Source organism: Acanthochromis polyacanthus, chromosome 21, assembly GCF_021347895.1.
Source record: "Acanthochromis polyacanthus isolate Apoly-LR-REF ecotype Palm Island chromosome 21, KAUST_Apoly_ChrSc, whole genome shotgun sequence".
NCBI lineage: Eukaryota > Metazoa > Chordata > Actinopteri > Pomacentridae > Acanthochromis > Acanthochromis polyacanthus.
This window is the reverse complement of record NC_067133.1, coordinates 3213085-3232440: the sequence shown is the minus strand read 5'-3', so window position 1 is coordinate 3232440 and position 19356 is coordinate 3213085. Positions and strand designations below refer to the sequence as shown.

The 19356-nt window shown below is 43.0% G+C and overlaps 1 protein-coding gene across 1 annotated transcript; it reads right to left on the bottom strand.

The window, feature by feature from the left end:
- Window positions 1-2076: 2076 nt before the first annotated feature.
- On the bottom strand, window positions 2077-3852 carry junbb (JunB proto-oncogene, AP-1 transcription factor subunit b). The gene has a single exon (XM_022190663.2). The coding sequence runs from the start codon at window positions 3530-3532 to the stop codon at window positions 2546-2548; it is 987 nt and encodes a 328-aa protein (XP_022046355.1). The 5' UTR covers window positions 3533-3852; the 3' UTR covers window positions 2077-2545.
- Window positions 3853-19356: the final 15504 nt, after the last annotated feature.

Genomic DNA, 19356 nt, shown 5'->3' with positions numbered 1-19356 from the left:
GTAATACCGTTTTGTATCACTTCATGTGAACAAACTTTCCTCGAACTAGGCCACAAGAAAATCGCACCCCCTCCCCAATATCAGCTCCTAATATCCGTCTCAATCTACTCATGCAACTCCTGCAAGAACCTCAGATGGCCGCGGCAAGGTGGGAGGAATATTCATGGTTCTCGAGAAGATAACAGAAGATCGGAGGGAGAGAATGAGTGAGAGAGCCAGGCCTGTGAGTGTCTGTGGGAGGGGAAGGGGGCTCGTGGAGAGGAAAATCAAACCCACCCAGAGCCCTTCATACGTCACTGTTCACATCACAGATGTTCCCACAGACACTCGGTGTGGGTTGTGGGCCGAGGCGTGTGGAGAGGCAGCATGGCTCGAATTGACTTTATTTTGGAGTGTTTGCGCGGATTCTAATATGTAGGCTTGCTGTGTGCGTAAATGGAGACTCGAGCTTGATGTTAAAAGCGGTCAGAAAAGAGCTGAGTGATGCTTGTGAGTCGACAGCATTGTTGCTCCAAGTGCGTTTTACTGTCAGACCTTGATGTTTCTTATAACATGTAGGTTATTTTAAAACCTGAAGAGAGACAGACAGAAGAAAAAAACACGTACATCCCCTTAATAAATGTTTCTTGATAAAAAAGAGGCAGAAAAAGGAGAACTTGTGTGGGTGTGCCCGGTTCTGTTTCCACGTCCATGGCAAAAACTAGGGCACTTGTTATTGATGGAAATTAGACTACTTAAATACGTGTAAGATGAAAAGAGCTGAGAACCTTGCTCTCCAAAACAGCTTGAGGTGAGAGTGCGCGCAAGAATAAAGAAACCGCAGCCTCTCCTCCTAGACTCTTTTGAAGTGGTTTTCGTGCGTACTGAGAGAGAGAGAAGAAGCTTTTTTCAGCTCACTTCGGCTGTCTTGTTTACTTGTACGTCACCAACTGCTTTTACAGGACAGAAATCCCCCTTTAGGTTTTTATTAGACCACTTTGCGCACAGTTTCTCTCTCGGCCAAGGGCCACAAAAAGTTGCTTTGAACACCGACGTTTCCGCAGAAGCTCCAAATGCCCCCCTGAGTAATGTTTGGTTTCTCCGTTATTCTCACATCATCATTAAAATCGTTGTCCTTTTTTTTTGTATCTGAGGCCCCTGAAAAGTTTTGGTGACCCTTTTGGATGAAAGCGCGAATATCTAATGAGTCATTCACATCCTCTTAACGCGGGACTTTTCCCCCTCTGTCCATCTTTTTGAGATTTAGCTGCCGCGCATATTTGGCCAGTGATGCGTCCCACCAGAATGTTGTCCTTGGCAGCGCGCAGGGATTCATCCATCCACACAGATGCTCCTGCGCGCTCCGGACGCCCACTCTCGCCTACTGCTCCGCCAACCAGCGTGGCATCTTGAGACGCCCCCAACATTCCTGAAGCCACTGTCACTTCCCCTCATGTGCTGTCGTTCAATTACAGACCACTGACACCTCAAATATGTCCTCTGAAGCTTGAGTGCCACCGACAGGTTGCTTGTTTGGATGTGAATGTTGCTTTATTATGACCCTTATACTGCAGGTCATGATGAAACGAAAGTTTGGCAGCTTCTATATCACTTAGTTTTTCTTTCATCTACATGCTGTTCTCTAAGAACGGCTTTTATCCATGTTTCTGATAAGAAGCTGCACTTTGCTCCGTCTCTGTGTTGCACAATAGCTCAAGGAAATTCCACCACCCTCGTGAAGCCTTATCGATACAATACAAGGAGGAATTGAGGTGAAACTAGTTTGTCTTACCTGGGCGGGGGTTCCCAGAAATCCTCCCCTGTGACGAAGTATTCACCAACATGCCCATATATGGACAAGCCCTTGCGCAATTAGGAAAAGCCTACGTACGCAGGCTACGCTCTGTGCGTAAAAACACTGAAACTAGAATCTGCTTGTGTAAGGGCTTCTCACAGGGAGCTGTAATAACAGTTATGGTAACGATATGTTTGGAAAGTAACCTTGTATATCCTCCCCTGCCTTCCCACTCTTTCTCGCTGTTTGTGTATGTGTGAAATGGCAGCTTATAGAGAGAAATAGAAAACAAACAAAGCGTGTTTCGTTTCATTTTTAAGACACTTTACTTAAATACACATCACAAATAAAAAAAGACACTGTAAACATTGGACATCATCAGTCTGTCTGGATCAACCGGACAAACAAAAAAATAATTTACACAATGAATAAATGCAGCATTGCATGACAATATCAGTTGCAAAAAAAAGTACAAAGTAATACAATAATCATTCCCATTTTCTACCATTAGTAAACCCGACTCGTGGGCCTGTGCCCGCTGTGCTCAGTGTCTGCTCAGTCTGGATGCTGCCCTGGTTTTAGGGTTGAATGGTCCTGTGAGCGGTGCCCAGCATCCGAAAGTACCATTTCACCCTAAACAGCCTACAGAGGTGTCTACACATAGCCCTCAGCCCGGTGCTGCTGACAACACTCAGCCGGTAATCCAGTGCTGCGCATGCAGAACATGACTCCAGTGTTATTACTTTTCAGTCATTTAGTAGTCTCTGTAGTTTAAAACGCCTCCATCTTGCTTGTGAGCATCAGCTGACAGCCGCTGCTCACGTGTGTCAGGACCTTCTGTTTGAGCTGGGCGACCTGGTCCCGGAGCACCGACGCTGTGTTGGAGAGCCCCGCGTTGTCGTTCTTCAAAACTTTCACCTTCTCCTCCAGCCGGGCGATGCGCTCCAGCTTGCGCCGCCGACATTTGGTGGCGGCGAGTCGGTTCCTCAGCCTCTTGCGCTCCGCCTTGATCCTCTCCTGGGACTCCAAGTCGATCGGGGACATCGGAGGCGAGCCGTCGCTGCTGAGGAGGTCGGGCACGGTCTGGGGTTCCTCTTTCAGAGCGACCAGCCGCTGCGGATGGAGCCCGGAGCCTGGCAGGGAGTGGTGGAAGGGGTGCGTGCCGTGCGTCGAGGTCTGCGGGTGGCTCTGCTGGTGCGGCGGCAAGTAGCTGATGGTGGCTGTGGGGTAGCTGGATGCGGAAGAGAGGTTCGTGTTCGGGCAGTAGGCGTTCAGTGTTGTGTAGATGGGAGGCTCGGGCTGCAAGGCGGAGCCGAAGACACTAGAGGCCGCCGCCGAACACGTCGTAACTCCACCGGCTCCGATGGACACGTTAGGAGGGGGCATCTGGTTCATCTTGTGGAGCTCGTCCAGCGCCTTCACGAAGCCCTCCGCGAACCCCTCCTGCTCATCGGTGATGCCCCGGTTGTAGAAGTACTGGCCCGGGGTGGGAGTGGTGATGACACCGTTACTGTTTTGGATGATGAGTCTCTCAAGCTCTGGTGATGCGAGCTTCAGGGAGCCCACGTCCTGCTGCCCCCCTTGGTACGGGTCAGCCTCGGCCCTCAGCTGGGATTTCAGGTTGCGATAGGGCTCTGTCAAGTTCAAATTCATATTCTGCTTTAGCAGTTTGTAGTCGTGCATTGCTGCATCTGAGTGGCCGTAAGCCGACAGAAAAGAGTCGTCATGATAAAAAGGCTGTTCCATCTTTGTAGACATAAAGTCGTAGGAAAAAGGGAAGCTTACCAGCTGCTATAGATACACAGTCTCTGGATAATCAACAAAAGTCAGCGTCAGCAGAGAGCATGCATCAACTCAGGTCTTCTCTCAATCAACAGTGTCCCCAAATGAAAATTAAGAAAAAGAGTGAAAGTCCAATACAAGCTGTCTTCAGTTCAGTGTCAGCGGGTAAAAGTCTTTTCCGGGGTATGAGAGCTGCCTTTTCTGTCTCCTCTTTGGTTAAAAGTTAAATCTCGCAATTCCTGCTGGGAAGATGTGCCGCTCTTTGCGCCTGTTGAGGTGTGTTCAGGAGGGTTGGTGTGCGCCGTTTTATATAGGAATAGACACGCGGCTGGCTGCCAGGGGGGTACGGCGTCCTGATTGGTCGGGCAGGTTCAGAGGCCACGCCCAGTCAGAGCGTCGTCAAGTGACGCTAATGCCGGGAAGAGGCGACTGTAAACAAGCCTGTAGGCAAGAGAGCGCACCGAGGAGGGATCGCAGCGGAGAGCAGAGTCAGAAATAGAAAAGCCCACTGTATTTATGCACGGGCTGGCGCTTTATAGGCTCAATATGTGGTTGTTGGATAAGCAAGGAGGTGAGATTAAACTGCTGCGTTTAATTCATGCTGTTCATCCATTCATTTATTCATGTGCTATCAGAAGGCGCCGCTTTGGGTTCAGTTCTTGTAATCAGGGCTTCATGAAGTCCTCATGAGTCTAACAGGCTGCTGGATTTATTACATGTGAAATACACGCAGAACATTGGGGCTACTGTAGTGTTTATTGTGATCCATCCTGTGGAGGAAGTCGGGTTGCCTTATATAGGCATGATGACGAACCAGTTCCTCTCTGGAAGAACTGGGAAGCCACGCCCACTCCGGCCTCATTCCAGCAGCAGCATTCCTGCTCCTGTATAAACCCAGTCCATGTGCGAGGTAGTTAGGGACTTTCTGTCTCAGCGGGAAGAAGAGGTGAGACATTCATCTGTATTCACACACAGCTTTAAATCAGCTGTCTAAAGTCCCCTTTTTCCAGACATGGGTTATAGAACACTGCTGCCTTCATCAATCTGAAAGTGAAGGGACATAGGTCACTTCTCTGGTAATGTTCCACCACAGCTTCATTCAATTATAGCCCTCTAAGAGAGCCACAGTATCATATCTGCAGTTCACACTAGCTTAAACCGAACACCAAGTGATGTATAATACATAATATTAAAATCCTGATAGCTGTAATGAAGCTCAGGACTCAAACGTGTGTCTCCGTAAGCAATTTAACTGCAGTTTTTACACTCTGACTCTGTGAAGCAGCTCAATGGACACACCTTCTCTTTCAATGGTTTTTATTTAACCATTTTATACACTGTGGATTAATACTGAAGACATCAAAATTACAAAAGAATACACGTGGAATTGTGTTGTAAAGAAAAAAGCGTTTATCTTCAGCGTCAACCCTCATGTTGTCCTGAGGGTCAAATTGACCCATTTTAAAGTTTGAAAATGTGTGTGTGGGCGGGGAATTATTTTCACAGTGAAACTTCTGATGTGCACATTTTCAACATTTTTGGGAAATCTTTGAGCATTTTTTGGTGGAAAAAAAGAAATATTAAAAATGTTTCTTAAGAAAATATTAGAAGTTTTACTGATATATATGTAATCACTTTAGATATTATTAGGATATTTTTGGAAGGTTTTACTCATTTTTTGAAAATATTTACAAAAAAATTCTTGCCAAATTTGGGGGATTTTTAAAAAACAAACCTTTTAAGGAATTATTGAAATTTTCTTCCTGAAAGTTTTGCAAATTTTCAGAAATTGGGAGAATTTTTTGCTGAATTTTTAGATTTTTTTCAGACAAGAAAACAATATTTTTTGGTGCCAGTAAATAATGACAGCAGGAGTGTTAATAACCTCAGAGGAAACCCTTGTACAGACAGCTGGAAGCAACAAATTAAACCTATGATCCTGTTTTTTTGACATTTAGTCAAAACATCCACCATTGATGAGTTTTTAATCCCTATTCTCACAGTATTAAATCTATATATTCATGGAAATTTCAACTTGTAACCACAAAGGTTATCACAAGTTTTACAGAAAAGTAAAATAGGCATGACACATTAAGGTGCCGTCAGATCAATAAAAAGGAGTGCCTGTCTGAAAAGGGCTGTAGAAGCTAACAATAGCCTCCTAAATGATTATTTGTCACTCGTACTCGCATGAATTTATTCAAATGACTGACTGCCTCAGTCCCAAATGAAACCTGAAAGCACACAGCAGTGACACACACCACTGGAGCAGAAAACTGTGTGTGATCATTTACAGAACAAACGCTCCGTCCTGCAGCATCCTGACAGCTCACTGAAGTACTGCTGATGTTGGGTGCGCCGCCTGAAGTGACCTGCTTTGATCACGAATAGGAAATAGAGGAAATTCAGTCCAACGCAAACCCAAGCAGGAAGACTGATGTTCAGTAAATTACCCTTTTGATCTGTAAAGCACATTTCACGAAAATGACCTTCCATTTCTCTACGGTTAGAGGAGCTGTGGTTTGCTCTTGAGGAAATGTGATTCCTCAATAGTGCACCTGTCTCGGCAGTGGAGAAGGGAACCTTTGTCTCCTGTTTGTACTTTTTCCAACGCCCACACAAATATGCACAAATGCCTCCACCACTGTATCCCATATCCCTCTGCAGACAAAACAAGTCAGGTAGGATGCTTTTCTAAATCCTCTGGCTGCACCTGAGGGATGAATCTCTGATCATGTTCAACAGACTTTTATACCAGGAAACATTCAAATGAATTCTCTTTACAGATGTGCGCTGAGGACGAGACAGAAGCACATATTATAGGGGAACAAGACAGAGATGTTCTCATTAAAATGAGCTGATGACAAAATCCTACAACCCTATCAAAAGCTCACACCACCCACCATGTTCCAGATGTGTTCTCATGAAGGGATTATAAAATAGGTGTTACTTAACAATATATGAAGGCTGCTATTGTTACCATCATTTTTTTTCCCAAGTATGCATTTGTGTTGTTATTTAGACTTGGAAACGCAATTATTTATCCATCACCGGAAGATAACAGTTTCTGTCTATTCACTACTTTTAGGGAGATATTTCACCAGTCTCAAACTTTAACAAGTTGGTGGGTTATTAAAAATTAACTTAAGCTTATCATCACACCAATTATTAACCCTATTTTGATCATAATGCATGATCCTCCTTAATACAAACATCAGGATATGTTATTTTACTGAAATCAATTTGCATTTTTTAGTTTACTCAGCAAACTGCCATATATTCTTACTAGCCATAAGATTAAAACCACCTTCCTGATCCTGTGTTACTCCCCCTGGTGCTGCCAAACCAGCCCGGACCTGTTGGGTCTGGATGTTGGTGGCAGCTCCTTTGGGCATAGTGAACTATGGGGTGTGGCCTTGGTTGATCAGACGTTTTCCTTCATCTGCTAGACTGGATTTATGGTTGTGGAGTTTGCAACACCTTTAGCTCTTGGTCGTGTTCCTCCAGCTGTCACCGGGCAGGATTTGTGGTGTGTTGATGCACATTTTCCAGCTTGCGTTACCATTTTTATGAATGTTTGGAAGTATCTATTTCCATTTACTTAGAAAAAGTTGAGTAGGGTCAATATATAACTGAGGGACTTTTGAAGTCCATGGGATACACATACAAGTAAATACAAGTAAAAGTAAAAAAAATAGTTTTTTATATTCATTATGGTCACATCTTTACAAATTCCATAATTATTTATTATGGAAACAATCACTTGTTAATAAAAAATGACTTTATCACTAAAATGTTAACTAAATAACCATCTGAATTTAATAACAACCATCTTCTAATTATCCATCCATCCATCCTCTATACACCGCTTTATCCTCACCAGTGTTGGGCAGTAACGTCACTACAAATAGCGTCGTTAGTAGTTTAACTACATTTTTCTGTAACGACGTGGTAGCGTTGTTGTTTACAAAATCAAAAAACGTTTCAACAGCTTAGCTAATCTTTTGGTCATGTAGCGCGGTAGCGAACGCAAAAAGCTACATTAAAAATGATTAATGTTGAACTGCTTGAAGCGGAGCTTTCTGCTCTGCTGCAGTCTCATCTCACACTTTTAAGGATCAGACAGTGACATCCTCTCCAAACGCCGACATGTCTGTGTCGACCAATAGAAGCGGAGGAACTGTTGATGTCGTCATTCAACAATCCCTTCCACTGGATCCACACACACACACACACAGTTCAGTTTTTGAGTTTTTGTGAAAAAACGGAGAAAAGTTGTTTTCAGATACCTACTGTGCCAACCCAATGCGAAGTTTCTGTCAACTTCAAAGACGTCAAATACAAATCTGAGAACCCATATACAGGTGAGTACAGAATATGCACAACCAGTAGCAGTTAGCTAACCACCACATGTCAACCGCAGTATAAGATGCACACACAATCGAGCTACTTTTCAATATCTACAATTCGCGTGGCAGTAAATTAATTAAATTAAGCGTAAGGTTGTGGTGGCAGTGTGTGAATGTGTATAAATTGGGGGATTAAATAATTAAACTGATACATATCAGTTTAATTATGGGAGGTATGGGAGAAAACGAGGTAACAGTAAAACCAAAATCTGTCTTCTTCAGTATTACTGTTAACACTAATGAGCAAATGGCTGAAAAAAATAACAAAAAGGGAAACAAAAGTGATGGCATAAATGATTAAATATCTTAATCTTACACTCAAGACCAAAATTGAGTTAAGTAGTAGTGGATACAGCACTTTGGGAAAGCATGGAATGATTTTACATAGATATTAGACTTAAGAAATAAAACTTGATTTAATACCCAATGTGAATACCCAAATTATGTATAAAATTGTCTTACTATAATATTGCTTACTTTATATGGAAATGATATCAAATGTAACCTATTATACCCTCCAATGTAAGTGGTGTGTTAATATAAGCTACTGCAACTTAATTATCAGATACATTATGTCTGCAATACAAACTAAAAAGAAAATCAGAACAATGATTTCTAATGTAAAAAGGTTGATTCATTTTAAATAGAGCTCCACATATTCCTCAGTGTATCAACTTACTAACTTTGGAGCACTGAGAACAAAAATGATGGTTTAATAATAAACAAGTCAGCATTTTCTTGTCTCCGTTTGACTGACTTCATTAGTCCCTGAAATTTTTTGGTAAGAAAAAAAAGTAACTTGAATGTATTAAGCTACTTTGGCCATATTGCTGTAGCTTAGCTTGCTACATTTCTGTGGGTCATAGCTTCAGTGTAGTGAAGCTTGATTTAACACTGAGTAGCTGGTAGCTTAGCTCATTATAGTTTCCAAGTAGCTTGCCCAACACTGATCCTCACTAGGGTCATGGGGGTGCTGGAGCCTATCCCTGCTGATTCGGGCGAAGGCAGGGGACACCCTGGACAGGTCGACCTTCTAATTAGATAAAGAATAATAAAATGAGCTTATTCAAACATAGTTTTGATTGTGTTCTTTTTACTAAGTTGAAATAATCATGAGAGATATTTCTTTTTTGGCAATGTATCAAATTTTATACGAAAAATAACTAATTGTATCTGTGTCCGAGAGGTTCCCCATGACAAAAACACCTCTCAAGGAAGTGTGTTAATTCCAGATCACATGACCTGCTCCACACGATGTCATTTCCTCCTGAAGAAAAGACTGGCAAGTCTCCAAGGCTTTCTGAGTTATTTAATATAAAGTAGTCTGTGAGTCAAGTGTGGATTTATGGCATGTCAACAGGTTTACTACAATATCTATATAAATAACTTTAAATTTCAGTTTTACTCAGTTGTATAAATAATATTTATAAGAATCTTTCTGTAAAAATGCCATGTGGTGTTTGGTTACAGGCGGCCATGTTGATTTTAGACCTGAAAACAGCAAAAATGTCAACTATGATACAAAAAGTCCTGCAATTAAATATTGACGCAGAAAACATTTGCAAATTTTGCAAAAAAAAAGTTTTTACGCTTGCATGAGGAAGATTTATGTTCGAAAATTACAAATTACGTTACTGAAAAAGGGCAAAGTTTTGCTTGTATCCACTTCTTTGTTGAGATTTTTAAGCAGTAGGAAAACAACTGGTTTTGTTTCCAGAATCTTCTACTCTTTTTATTACAGCTAAATGTAACGCACTCCATACTGTCACTTTTAGCCTAATTTGTTCCCTCCAAATCAGTTAATGAAAACAAGATTAAATTGCATTTTCTTTTTTAACATATTTCAGAAGTTCACTTTGAGTTCAGTCAGCTCCTGTTTAGGTAGATGACACACGCTAACATGACGACCGCATGACAGCCATGACGTAAGGCTTCCCAGCAGGAACATTACATTTAACGAGATGATCGGTCTTATTTACTTCACCTGTCTGTGGTTTTCATGTTGTGGTTGATCGAACACGAATACCGTCATATCTGAATATTTCACAACAAGTGCAGCCCCACCTTTGATTACTTAACCTTTGACATTCTCATCTCTACCTGTGCCGGAGAAAAAGGGGGCTGGATCGAGCTTTCAACAGGTCTTCCCTTTGGCAGAATCCTCTCATCTACCCTGTAGCAACATGTACTTGTTGTAAAACGCACATACGGAGATATTTGCTCACACAGACCCTGTTATCATGTCAGGGCCTAAAGGGAATACAACTGTTTACTATGTTCAGGCTGAGGTCACCACTTCTAGGGTCTCCACGCCTGATCACAATTACCTCATATCAGGTAATTCTCTGGTATTCAGAGCAACTATTTTAACTCTATGCCGTTTTGTCAGTATCCATGGGAATATGGCTAAACAGAGGAAAACAGTTCCTGGCAGTGTTATGCCTCCACTTTGCCACCTCCCTTATAAATTCTATTCTCTGTGCAGCTGCCTGTTTCTGATGCTGTCGTGTTTCTGCTCTGCTCTGCTTGGGTTTAGGTTTTATTCAGCACTGTGGTTCGAGGTTGACCGCAGTCCCAGTGACATTTTGGCACAGAGCAGCCGTGCAGGGTCCACAGTGGTGAGTGTTTACGGGAACACTCGTGAGGTGGCACCGTGCCATCCTGCCAAATGTTAGTCAAAAGCACTCGCGTTAGCCAACCAGTGGGAGAAACAAATGTGCGAACGTTGAGACAGATGTACGGCCTGTTTAATATGTGATATTGTTTTTTTGCCCTGAACAATCTCTATTAATCACCCCCATCAATTATAAACAGCCGAGCTGCGAATCCTCGGTGGATTTAGCTCTAAACAATGACGTGGTGATTAGTTCAACATTTATCAGGTTTCAGCTTTTGCGAAAAAAGAAAAAAAAAGTGTCGGACATCTTAGTCACATCTCGATTAGTCACATCTCTGTTTAGTCTGTTTAGATTTAGAGTTGTTCTGTATACTTAAGTACAGAAATTCCTTAGTCTGAGTTCTGCTTTTGTTTTTTTTTTTCCCTACAGAAGTTCTGCTGATAGCTCTAGGATTTAGTGATGTGTTCTTTTTCTCTTTTTCTTATGCATATTTTTTGGGCAAACTTTCAAAGAGTTGCAGGGCAGGACGAGCTGCTAGGCAACAGACTCGGTTTTAACAGTCAGGATCACATGGACGAGTGCCAAAACCAACTGAGTGTTACCTGCTCTGGTTCCTGGGTGAGTTTGGGAAAGGCAAGGCCTGAGGGGGGAAGGAAGCTGTTTACCGTAAGATTAAGTGTGTGTGTGTGTGTGTGTGTGTGTGTGTGTGTGTGTGTGTGTGTGTGTGTGTGTGTGTGTGTGTGTGTGTGTGAGAATGAGCACGTATATCACTGAGGGTGGAGTGTTTTTTTTTTTACCACAGTGTGAACATCTGCATGAAGGAAGACGATAACAAAGATAAATATTTTCTCTGGAAATTTTTATCTATTGTCTCCCACACCTCCTTTTAGTTGTTCTGACCCCGTGATAAATAATGTAGGGTGAACTGTCAGGAATAATTTATGATGTGTGCAGAAGAGATTACTTTCTGTTTTTTGCAATATTTGTGCACAAACAGAAGGAAGAAGCACTTCTTTCCCCTCCTCTCTCGCACAATGTCATCAGTTCCTACACAGGAAAATCCCCTTAATTTCTCTACCGTATAGACTCTGTGTTTTAACAAAGCAGGCTTTCACAATGAGGTGCTTATGGTGAAGATTGAGCTCTCCTCACCTCCTCCTCTCAAACCGTCCCATTGTGCCTCGCCACCTCTGCACAACTCTCCTTTTGTCAGCAGCCTACATATCGTCTGCCTCTCCACAACGCAGCGCCCTTTTCGGTTTGGCGAGATGGCTCCATATCTGTGACTCAGAGCAGCTGGGGCAGCAGGGGCCAATCAGAGGTCAAAGCCCCGAGCTCAGTCCTCACTTCAGAGTCTTTCCCCTGACCTTCACAACTCCTCCAAACACCCACTCAGCAGAAAAGAGTCCGGGCCGAGCAGCGGGGGAGAGCGGGCGGGCAACGGGGGGAAAGAGAAAGACGGCCTCAGTCAGATGAGGTTTGTTTGTGAAGTGCCCTCTCGACAAAGCGTCTGACTCCTTCATTCGGACATAATGGGGCCTCTCATCCATAGCGTTGCTGTGCTCCTTTGTGACTGTGGTCACTTTATTGCCAGGTCTATTAACGGCGTGATCCATCATCGTCCACATCATCCTCCTCATCCTCGTCAACATCACATGATGTCCTGATGGTGTTTTCCTCCGCTCACAGACGGCCGATGCTGATCTATTAACACTCTGGCCTCGTTCAGCCTTTATGTGCCACTAATTTGAAGGCTAAAGTTCATGAGCAGTTTAATCGGAGATGCTTGATTGACTTTGAGTCTGACACGCATCGCTGCATTGAATAGTGCACGACAGCATCAGTAGAAGAGGGTCTTTGAGGTCTTGAATATGTCTTTTTGAAGGAACTAAAATTCATCCTGTGTTTTCATTGTACTGGAATGTGTTTATTTTGTCAGTTTTTTTGAGTATGCTATGTTTTATAGGAAGCATCTTGTATGGAAATGACATGACAGAATTAGATCTTCTTATGAGCGTGCCTACTAGGATTTATTTTTACCGACATGAGTTGTCAGTTTGGTCGAATGATCGGCCTGTTACATTTAACTTTTTCACAAAAGCGTTGTCATTGTGCAAAAATGTCACATTTAAATGTTGTATTATTACTAGGGATGTCCGATATTGGCTTCTTTGCCAATAACCGATATGCTGATATTGTCCAACTCTCAATTTCTGATTCCGATATCAACCGATACTGATATATGTGGGCTATTGAGCTAATTTTAGGCAACATCACATGTCTCCTGTCGTGGAATTAACACATCATGCCTCATTTTATTGTGATGCCCCATTGGATGCATTCTCAAATGAAACAAGGCTTTCCAAATGTAAACACTGTCTGTGCAAAACAAGAAAACTACAACTCAAGTTGTGGGAATAATGACATACATGTATTTTTTAGTTGTCTCAAACAACAGTTCACAGTCTCCCTCTCTCCCTCCGTCTATGAGCAGGTAAATGCCAGTGAAATCCAGGCATTATTTTATCGGTAACCAATAACGATATTGACCGATATTACATTTTTATGCCAGGATTGACCAACAATATTGGAAGACCAATATCATCTGACATCCCTAATTATTACAATGCAAACCAATCACATTTGTTGGTTGTCTGTGTCGCCACGGCATGTAGAGACATTACTGCAGACGTGCAGATCAAACTACGAACGCAGAAGTATAAATTAAGCTTTGATCTGGATGGGAAGAAATTGAGTATTTTGGAAACGCAGAACTCACATTTGCTTCCTCATTGGGTCTTATGAGTCACTACGTGTCCTTCCCTGATGGCCGTTTACTGGAAGAAAGCATCACATCCCAATCTGTGTTTTCCACTAACATGATCACCTGATATTTGTGTTGCTTTCAGTAACAGTTCAAGCAGCAAAATCTAACTTTTTGTCACTGCTGGAGATTATTTCTGAAACAATGCAAAAAAAATGGTCATCTGACCAGAAATCGTTGGTTGGAAATGAAAACGCACCAGTGTGGATGTAGCCCGAAGCACTATTCAGACTGATATTATTTCTCTTTCGGAGGATTTTAAAATGAGCTTTGTTTGACAGCAACAATTTAATGCCATTTGTAAATCATTTGTGGGTGATTTTTCACTCTCACCACAGTCATAAATACAAAAGTTGCCGGTTATATTTTGCCAAATCCGCCCAATACTTACTTGTAATTTCAATGTAGATTTCTGAGTGATTTGTTTCCACAAAAAGCTTTTATCAGTTCAATGTGATTTCTGACTTCTGGATGAAAGTCAAGTAGTTTTTCTCTAATGTGAAACACCAGCAAATAGGCCTGTTCAGGAACATGTCATCCTATTAGGATATGAGGGAAAATGAAAGCCATTTAGAGAGCAAAAGTTCACCAAATATCAGGCAGGTGCTGGTACTTTTTGACTCGAAAAAAATCTCTGGGTGTATTTTAGGACACATTTTCACTACGGTTAAAATTAAATGCTCAAGGAACACAGTATTTTCTTCTCCACCTTCTCCCGAACAGCACTTTACTCTTTTGTATTTTATTTCGACTCTATAAATAAGATTTCTTAACACATTTTTACCACAAGGTGCTCGACTGAAATCAGAACCAACATCAGGGTTATCAGCAGATACATGCGAGACTCGGTGATGGACACATACAAAACTGGAACACCTGCCAAAGGCAGAGTGGAAAAAAGATCTTGCTGATCTTGCATGAGGAGATAGTTGGAGGAAAAAATATTGCACCTACACCCATGCCTGCGGCGGTGTACCGAAGGAGAGCACAACATGTCCAAATGAGCTGCAGCGCACAATCTGTACACAAATCATGTGGAAACACATTTTACAATTTATGTCACTGAAATTTTGAAATAGTTCATCTTTGCCTTTAACAGACATGTGGCATGAAATCCATGCTGACACCGAGTTACTTTACATTTTTGCTGTTTCTCAGCAAGTTTGCTTGAACAAGACGACACTTCAGCAAAATCCTTTCATCATTTTTGACTTGAAAAAGAGACAACTTATGTCTGCAAGACTTATTAGCTCTGTGTGTATCAGCCCAAACTTAGCAAGGTAAGGCAAGTATATCTGTATAGCACCCTTCATGTCCAAGACAATTCAAAGTGCTTTACATAAAACATTAAGAGCATTACAGTGAGGTGCAGATAGTGAAAAGATACCGTGCAGATTTCATGCATAGGCGCATGAGAAAAGAAATGTTTTAACCTGGATTTAAAAGTGTCTACATCTGGTGAAAGTTTCATCTCCACTGGCAGTTTGTTCCACTTGTTTGCAGCAAAACAGCTAAATGCTGCTTCTCTATGTTTAGACCAGACTCTGGCCTGGACTAGCTAACCCGAGTCCTTGGATCTAAGAGCCCTGCTAGGTTCATATTCTCTGAACATATCTTAGATGTATTCTGGGCCTAAACCGTTCTGGGATTTGTAAACGATCAGTAGGATTTTATAATCTGTTCTGTGACCGATTGGAAGCCAGTGTAGAGATTTTAGAAGTGGTGTGATGTGTTCAGATCTCTTAGTCCTGGTTGAAACTGTAGCAGCAGCATTCTGGATTAGCCGAAGTTCTGTTAAAATACCATTACAGTAATCCAGTCTACTAGAGATGAACCCATGGATGAGTATCTCTTGGTCTTTCAGGGAGACAAAATTTTTAATTCTGTTGATGTTTTTGAGTTGGTAAAAAGCTGCTTTGCTGACAGCTTTGATATTGCTGTTGAAAGTCAAATCTGAGTCTATTAGCACTCCAAGGTTACCAACTTGGTCGGTTTTTTTAAGAGCCCCAGTCTGAAGATGTTTATGAATGCCGGCCCTCGTCTTTTTGCTGCCAAACAGAATAACCTCAGTTTTATCTTCATTTAGTTGTAGAAAATTCCCTCTCATCCAGGTGTTTATTTTCTCCAGGCACAGTAAGTCTGTTGGGCTGACACATAAAGTTGTGTATCGTCTGCATAACTGTGATAATTAATGTTAAATTTCTGTATTATTTGACCCAAAAGAACATATACAAATTAACGGCATGTCATAACCTCTTGCTGCTTTTTATGATAAAAGAAGGGAGGTGAAATGCCTGTTGGGTAGCAGCACAGCCTCACACACAGCGACCATGCTAACTGAAAGGACTCTGAGATGTCCTTGGCTCGTGTCCATCCTGCTCAGTGAACCTGAAACAGCCTGTAAGAGCTGTGAGTCAGGTAGCCGACCAGAGCTGCAGGGGGCAGCGTCGCTGGCAGGCAGTGGGCTGCGGAGCAAGAGAGACGAGGAGTGATAGAAAAAAACTGTTATTCAGTCAAAAGTGTGGGTCAGTGATGTTTCGCGCCAGAGGTCAACACGTTTGGCTGTGTCCCATGGCTCTGTCCAAATCTGTTTTGCTCAGTTTACACCATCCTGTCCTCCTCCTTCCTCCCTCTGTTCATTAGTGTGTGGAGCAGAAAACGTGCAATCACCGTAATGAGCGTAGAAAGCGCCCTTAATGATCTTGCCCTATTCAGAGTTACGAGTTAAAAGCCACAGAGCCTGTAGCGCAAGAGGACATTTAGAGCAACGGAGAGCGGTGTGGGGGTCGGGGTGCCGTGGCACGAGAGAACAATTGGCTCCAGATCTCTCCTCGGTGTGAGAGTATCTGTGGGTCTCTGGGGAGGAAGGCAGGGATCCGAGATAGCTGACGTTTTTATCCCCACAGTCTTGAAGTGGCAAATAAGATATACTGCACGAATCCCTCTTCTCCACTGAAGTCTGCGCACATTTGATCCCAGTGTGTTTGCCGTCTGCCAAACAACTCGGAGATTTTCTTTGAGTGGGTCCTCTCAGTGATGGTTTGGCTCAGTCAGACAGCCACAGCCGCTCCGCTGGGTTCTTTATCTGCCACATGGTCAAAACATGGCTTTGGCTTTTATTAAAACAAGACTCCTCCACAGTATTGCCATGTCAGCTTCTGTGGAACTCATAATCAGGGCTTTTTAAAACAGTTATTTCCGTATTTGGTGATTTTTTTTTTGCCCACATAGGCAAATTGAAAAGCAGCTGCTCCATCGGTTTCCGCTCTGACTTTGATAACCAATAAAACCGTCTTTATCTGAAATCTCTGAGTGTGAAGGAACCACATATGCTTTGCAAAGCTCCCCCTTTTCCACTTATCCTGTCAGCAGTTGTGTCTTGCCTGTGTTGAGTCTCTTCTTCAGTGTCTGATCCACTTCCTGCTTTCCCTCCTCGAGTCCAAATAAACACGGCGGAAACTTTGCCGTGCTAGACGACAGGACGTCATGATGTGGGCAAAGCCAGACCAGGGAATCCCTTCAGGGGGGATATGAGTGATAGGAAGGTCGTGACCCTGATGGGGGTGACGTCACTGATCGGTGAGGACGCAGAGGTGCAGAGTTCAAAGCAATGACAGACGAGTGAGTAAGCCTTAAGTCACACACATTGCCTCGGTTCTAATTAAAAAGCAATACGATCACTCTTACTTCCACATGTGTTATTAGTTTGTCGTTGTGCAAGTGCTTGTGTGACAGAAATCCGCTGGGATCTTCTCAGGTTAGGGGTAGTTCGGAGGAAAGGTGCAGTGGCAGCAGTTTCTGGGGGCAAACACTCACATGCAGGTTTTACTGTCAACATAAAAGACCACAGATTTTCTGACTTTGTCTGCGTCGGCAACTCCTGTTAAGCCTCAGGGAGCCTTTGCGTGATTCTGTAACTGAGCGCCTTTCCCGACGCCCGGGACCCGGCACGTCTTAAACAAGCCTGGACACGGATGCCCTGGAGTGAATCAGGGCCTGTAAAAATCATCCAACTCCCCCACAAACACCCACATATTTTATCCACACACACACACACACACTCTCTCTGCTCTCCACTCTCACTCAGTCACACTCTTACTCACATATGTAAATGCACTCTTGCTGGTGCACCACCTTGTACACAGCTTGAGCCCCATGCCTCGGCTCAGCCTGCTATCAGACATGTTTTCGCATCTCACCTCAGCTGACAATTACTGTTTGCGCTCGGACGAGGATTTCGTGCTGAATAGACGTGGAGGTTGGTGTTAAGAGCTGTCTGCAGGTCGTCATGGGTGGAGGCGAGCAGAGGCAGCCACAGGCAGCACAATTAGCAGTTTGTGGTCTTTTAGTGGCACACTAATTACTTCACATTTAATGTAGTTTACCTTAAGTACTGTGTTAGGAAGCTCTGCACCAAATATAGACTCTCTCTGGGCAATTTTAGAGTCTGCTCGGTCACAAATTACTGTTTAATTGTTTGCACGGCAGAGTTGTTTACTTCAAACAGAGAAGATATCCGGCGAGATGTGAGGCTGATAAGTTTGGAGGTTGCCACAGTATTTTGGCATTTTAGGAAATATTCTTATTTGCTTTTTTGTTGAGAGTTAGATGTAGTTATGAAGCTACAATTGTGCTACAGCTGGTTTGGTTGGCCTGGAAACAGAGGGTTCAACTATCTTGGCACATAACCTCACGTAAAGCCACAATGTGACGCTTCAGTTTTTTTGTACACATTAAAGGAGCAAGATCTGACACATTAATTAGTGAGATTTTTATTTTGTTCCTGACAGCTGGGTATATTTTCACAGCTGCGTCCTCCATGTTTCCAGCTCACCAGCTGCTGGCTGTAGCTTCATATCGAGAAAATGGACACGAGAGTGGCATCAATCTTGTCATCCGACTCTCAGCAAATGCAAAACTAGTCCTTTAATCTCGCAATTTTGCGGATTGCATTTGTTTTACCTTTCAACTCACCCAAAACCAGACCCTTTCAAGTCGCAGAGAGTGCGGTCGAGTTTTAAGGGAACCAGCTGCACGCAGCCACCAAAACACAGGAAAATACTTACAGAAGCCTTCAAGTAGTTTTCCCTGAAGTCGAGAACAAACAACATCTTCCCCCCTTCATATCTCACTCTGAAAGTTTGGACTTAGTCATCTTCACAGTGCCTGTCAAACAGTTCGCTGCTTTGTCATTCCTCATCACCGTGTCAGTCTGGGCAAAGTCAGAGATGTCCTCATTTATTATCACATCCACCTCAGTAACACAGAAAAGTTTGTCATGCTGCATGTTTTTTCTTTCATTTGACAAAATTACATGCTTTTTATCCCCTGATCTTGTTAGTGGAACGGCGCTGAAGAACTTCAGACGTCGCCCTCAGAAGCCACATTTCAGGATTATATTCTCCACATGAGAGAAAGGAGATGTTCAGAGCCTGATGTTTCCTGTCACGGCTGCTCGTGTTTTGAAGCACCGGTTTTAATGGGGCTTTTGCTCGGTGTTTCACTGTAAAGCGCAAGGACAGAAATAGCTAAACAATGCCTGGCGGCTAGAGGCTCGCATCCATAATGACCCCAGCCTTGTGATTGAAGAGGCCCCTCTAAAAGGCAGAGCAGGTGGAAGTGTAGGTGGTCTCCCCCCCAGCGCTCTCCTCACACTGCATATGCACACACAGCTGCCCCACAACCTGCACAACACAAACACACACACACTGCTGGTGTATGTGCTGCTGTTTTCACATCACTCTTAAACACTCATACTTACACACACTTCTAGACCCCCTACACACACTAAGTGTCTAAAATGACTGTTTCCCATGAAGAAGTCTATTGTTAGTCTTACTTCACTCTATTTCTCAGTCTCTCTGTGGCTTCCTAGTGTAATCCCAGCATGAGAGATTTACACAAATCACCAGCTACAACTTAATTTTATTTTACAAGAAAGAATTCTTG